The 4,713-nt window shown below is 39.7% G+C and overlaps 1 protein-coding gene across 1 annotated transcript; it reads left to right on the top strand.

The window, feature by feature from the left end:
• Positions 1-1,371: 1,371 nt before the first annotated feature.
• On the top strand, positions 1,372-4,299 carry LOC137738039 (heat shock 70 kDa protein 8-like). Its single transcript, XM_068477643.1, has 2 exons — positions 1,372-1,526; positions 2,433-4,299. Exon 2 carries the CDS (start codon positions 2,435-2,437, stop codon positions 4,130-4,132), a length of 1,698 nt encoding a protein of 565 aa, XP_068333744.1. The 5' UTR covers positions 1,372-1,526; positions 2,433-2,434; the 3' UTR covers positions 4,133-4,299.
• Positions 4,300-4,713: the final 414 nt, after the last annotated feature.

The following is a 4,713-nucleotide window of genomic DNA, read 5'->3' as shown; positions in this document are numbered from 1 at the left end:
GTGGTTGTTGCAAAGTAACGAAGGCATCGATTATCATACATTGACAGATACTTCAACAATATTTGAGTTCCTTGCCTCAGCCTATAATGTCGAGTTTAATCAGCTTAGTTGTTAGCATGTATCTACTGTAAGTTTGGTTATACGATAAAGTTTGACGAAGTTGTTAGTGGTAAATGCCACAAAGGGTAATCTCGTGATGTGAATTGGTAAATCCCACGAAAGGTAGAAGAAGTTATTAACGGTAAATCCAACAAAGGGTAGTTCCGTGATGTGAGTAGGTAAATCCCACAAAGGATAATCTTACATAGATGTTGATTTTTTGTTGGTGAAATTGTGAAGGCCGATGCCATTGTTAAGAGTAGTTGTTTTTGGTAAAATCCATAAAAGGCGATCTCATGGTACTATAGTTAAGGTCGATGCCACACTATAGTTTGTTAAGTTTATGTTTTAAAGGCGGAAGCCAATGTTGAATGAGATTGTTGACGGTAAATCCCACAAAGGGTAATCCCATAAGAAGTTGTTATACCGGCATGAGGGTGTGCTATGACTACTTTATAGAAGGTTGTTCTTTGTGAAGCTCTTGTTAAAGGCAGAGGAAAGATGTCATGATTTCGATACACTGATTAGAGTCAGAACTATGCAAAATCTGGAAAGATCAACAAGAGACAGAGGTTTTGGAAATTGTGCAAAATTTGATTGATGTTGGCACGGATGATAATTTTCATATGCTCTATAACACATATGGGAATGGTTTTCATACGAAACAAGGTGATGTACATGAAGATATTATGACATGGAATGAATCTGAGGTGGATGAATTCAATCATCCATATGGATTACAAGATTGCAGATGGTTCAACTATGTTCTATTTTCTGGTTTCATAGTAGTGATTGCAGATGCTCCTCCAATCTTAAACTGGGTTTCTCCAGTTGAGATTGAGGTGGAGTATTAAGGGTACAAGTCAACAATACATTTAAAAATACAATTAGCAATACAGTTAGCAAATTTGTTAGTATTTGGCTAGAATTGTTAGGCTTTGCTTACTGGTGCATCTACTCAAGATATCTAACGTTCTTCCTGCAAAAAGCACATAACTAGTGCTTCTTGAACTCAAAAATATTTTTTGTAAAAGTACTTTATTTAGTTATTTTAAAAACAATTTCAAACGAGCTCGCACTTGAATGGTACTGTGTATAGGAGTTCTACTGCTTTTCTTGTTTAAAACTGCCTATCTCTAGGGTTGGGCTTGGGCTGAAAAGCTGATCCCAAAATTGGTCGGCGATCCCAACCCATGTAACGTTGCAGAAGCTCTGGACTCTTCCTCGTAATACACACACTATTCTCACTTCCTAACCTCTCCATTTCACAATTTCAAACGACCACCTCTCAACTCTAGGAAGCTCTAGAAGTTGCTCTCTCTCTCTCTCTCTCTCTCTCTCTCTCTCTAAATTGTGAGCCGAAGCGGTCCTTGTTTCTGCTGTAATCCCTCACTGATCGTTGGTGCTCTTCTATCTCTCACTCTACTGTAAGTCCCTGACTTCCTCTGTACACAATTAGTTTCATTTTATTTTCCTTAATTAATAGCCATGCTAGCTAGCTATGTCTCTCTCTGTGTGCCTGTAAGTAGCAATGCATGCACTTGTTTTTGCTGTTTTGTATTGACTTAAAACAACTTTTATTACCACCCAACAACTTGTTTTTGCTTTCTGGAAATTGGAAGAGGCTCTTCTCTCTGGTTTCTATCTTTATTGTTCAAAATTTTTGTTTTCTTGCCAAGTTTTGACCTATTTTGTTGGGGTTTCAAGTAAAATATGTGGGGTTGTGGTTTTTTTTTAATTTTACTTTCATGTTTCTACCAACAAATGTGAGATGGGTAAGTTGCCTAAGAGGTGTTTGTGAGAAGGCCTGCTTGAACTATATTTTCCCAATTCTGTCTGTATACTGCAAAAGCCAAGACGTATCAGCAGGTCTTTTAGGATTTGATGTTGCCAGCTTAGATTTGTTGGTTTCTCTAGTTTTTCATTTTTTGAGTGTAACTTTCAGAACATGTTCCAACTAGGAATTAACTCAACACATGCTCAAATGGAAAAACAGAATCAATTTTTTTTTTTGCCGTGTTAAATCGTAAAAAAAAAGGATCGAGAATGCTAATATAGGAAGATAGAGTTTGGTAGATAGCAGAGATTGTGATTGTACATGAAACCACGAGATTTGTAGGCGTTGCTCGGGGTAAACTAGTTCAAATGGATGATTGGGCAGCACAATCTGGGGGGAAGTAGAACTTGAATTACATTTTTTAAGTGGTTCCAACCACATACAAATGTTTCCTCATTTAGGGAGGACTTTAATCCTTTTTTTCTTTCTCTCTTTTCTTCTCATCTCTTAGTTTTCATCACCTTCTCTTCATCCATTTGCAATTTTTGAAATGCAGGGATGGCTGAGCCAGCATACACAGTAGCATCTGATAGTGAAACCACTGGAGAGGAAAAATCGTCTTCTCCTTTTCCTGAAACCGCTATTGGGATTGACATTGGCACTTCACATTGCAGTGTTGCAGTCTGGAATGGCTCCCAGGTTGAGCTCCTTAGGAACAGTAGAAACCAGAAGATGATGCGGTCGTATGTCACATTCAAGAACGAAAACCCTTCAGGAGGAGTAAGCTATCAACTCTCCAGTGAGCACGAGATGTTATCTGGAGCTTCAATTTTCAACATGAAACGATTAATTGGCAGGGTTGACACTGATCCCGTTGTCCAGTCAAGCAAAAGCCTTCCCTTTTTAGTACAAACATTGGGCATTGGGATGCGCCCACTGATCGCAGCCTTGGTGAACAATGTATGGAGATCCACCACTCCTGAAGAAGTTCTGGCAATATTCTTGGTGGAACTCAAGGCAATGGCAGAAATCGAGCTAAGGCGACCCATAAAAAATGTTGTTCTGACTATTCCAGCTTCATTCAGCCGATTCCAGCTTACTCGTATTGAAAGAGCTTGTGCCATGGCTAGCCTTCATGTACTCAGACTGATGCCTGAACCAACTGCCATCGCACTGTTATATGCACAAAAGATTTCAAATCAGAATGTAAACACCGGATCTGAGAAGATTGCTCTAATCTTCAACATGGGTGCTGGATACTGCGATGTAGCTGTTACTGCTACAGCTGGAGGAGTTTCCCAAATAAAAGCCTTAGCAGGATCTGCCATTGGAGGGGAAGACTTGCTTCAGAATATGATGCGTTATCTGTTGCCAGATTCCGAGACTCTTTTAACTAGCCACGGACTTGATGACATAAAATCAGCGGGCATTCTTCGAGTTGCAACACAGGAAGCAATCCACAATCTCTCCTCCCAAACAAGTGTCCAGATTGATGTTGACTTGGGAAATGGAACAAATATATGTAAGGTTGTGGATCGTGAGGAATTTGAGGAAGTTAACCGAGCAGTGTTTGATAAGTGTGCGAGCCTCATAAGCCAGTGCTTGCACGATGCAAAGGTTGATACCGAGGATGTGAGCGATGTAATAGTTGTTGGTGGATGCTCATATATTCCAAAGATAAGAAGTCTTGTCATGAGCATTTGTAAAAAGGAGGAGCTGTACAAAGGGATGAACCAGTTGGAAGCTGCTGTCACTGGAGCGGCACTAGAAGGAGCGGTGGCATCAGGTCTTAGCGATCCCTTTGGTAGTTTGGACTTGCTTACCATTCAAGCCACCCCTCTCGCCATTGGGATTCGAGCTGATGGAAACAACTTTGTGCCTATCATACCTAGAAACACAGCAATGCCAGCACAAAAAGATATGATTTTCACAACTGCCCATGATAATCAAACTGAAGCACTAATAATCGTCCACGAAGGCGAGGGGAAGAAGGTGGAAGAGAACCATTTGCTGGGGTATTTCAAGATCACTGGAATTCCACCATCCCCGAAAGGAGTTCCGGAAATAAGAATAATTCTGGACATCGATGCATCGAGCGTGCTGAGAGTTTTATCGGGGGTTTTAATGCCGGGGTCTCATCAGCCGGTAAATCCAGTCATGGGAGTGAGGATGCCAACAGTTGATGATGGTCACGGCTGGTGTGCCCAAGCCCTGCACAGAACTTATGGTTCTACTCTCGACTTGGTTACAGTGTAGAAGATATAGTCACTACTTAACACGAATGCAGAGAGTCATGTTTTAGCGTTAACTGGTGAAATGTAAAGCTGATACTATATTTTTGTATGCATACTTTACTGTGTGTGGATTTGGTGTAATAAAATAAAATTGAGCAGCTTCTGCTCAAATGGTTTGATAAATTATCAGATTAATATTTTCTATTTTCTAAGTGATTTAGATGGCACCAAAAGTATTGCCTTATGATTTACCAGTTGCAGAGTACTGCGTGTCGAGACATATTTTCCTCTATCCCGCAAATCACCAACGGGCAAGTACCCAAAAATGCTTAATAAAAGACTAAGTGTAAAACCACGTCTTAAAGACCATATCGGTACCATTTTTCTAACAGAGGTGGACTCATTGACACATATAGATTTCATCTCTATTGGAAAAATGATACAATTTGTTATAAAAATGTGGTAAGAACAACATTTTTGTCAACAAAAGCGGAAAAAAAAAAAAAAAATTCTTTGCATGTTTATCAAATTAATTTGACAGATAGGTAAGTAGGAATGTCTTTCCAGTGAAATGCAGCAAAACATTTAAAGTTCTCATATGCA

The sequence above is a fragment of the Pyrus communis genome, chromosome 6 (assembly GCF_963583255.1).
Source record: "Pyrus communis chromosome 6, drPyrComm1.1, whole genome shotgun sequence".
Lineage (NCBI taxonomy): Eukaryota > Viridiplantae > Streptophyta > Magnoliopsida > Rosales > Rosaceae > Pyrus > Pyrus communis.
This window is presented reverse-complemented; position numbering and strand designations above follow the sequence as displayed.

Coding starts and splice junctions, on each gene's coding strand:
- LOC137738039 (XM_068477643.1), top strand. CDS start 2,435: ATGGCTGAGCCAGCATACACAGTAGCATCTGATAGTGAAACCACTGGA.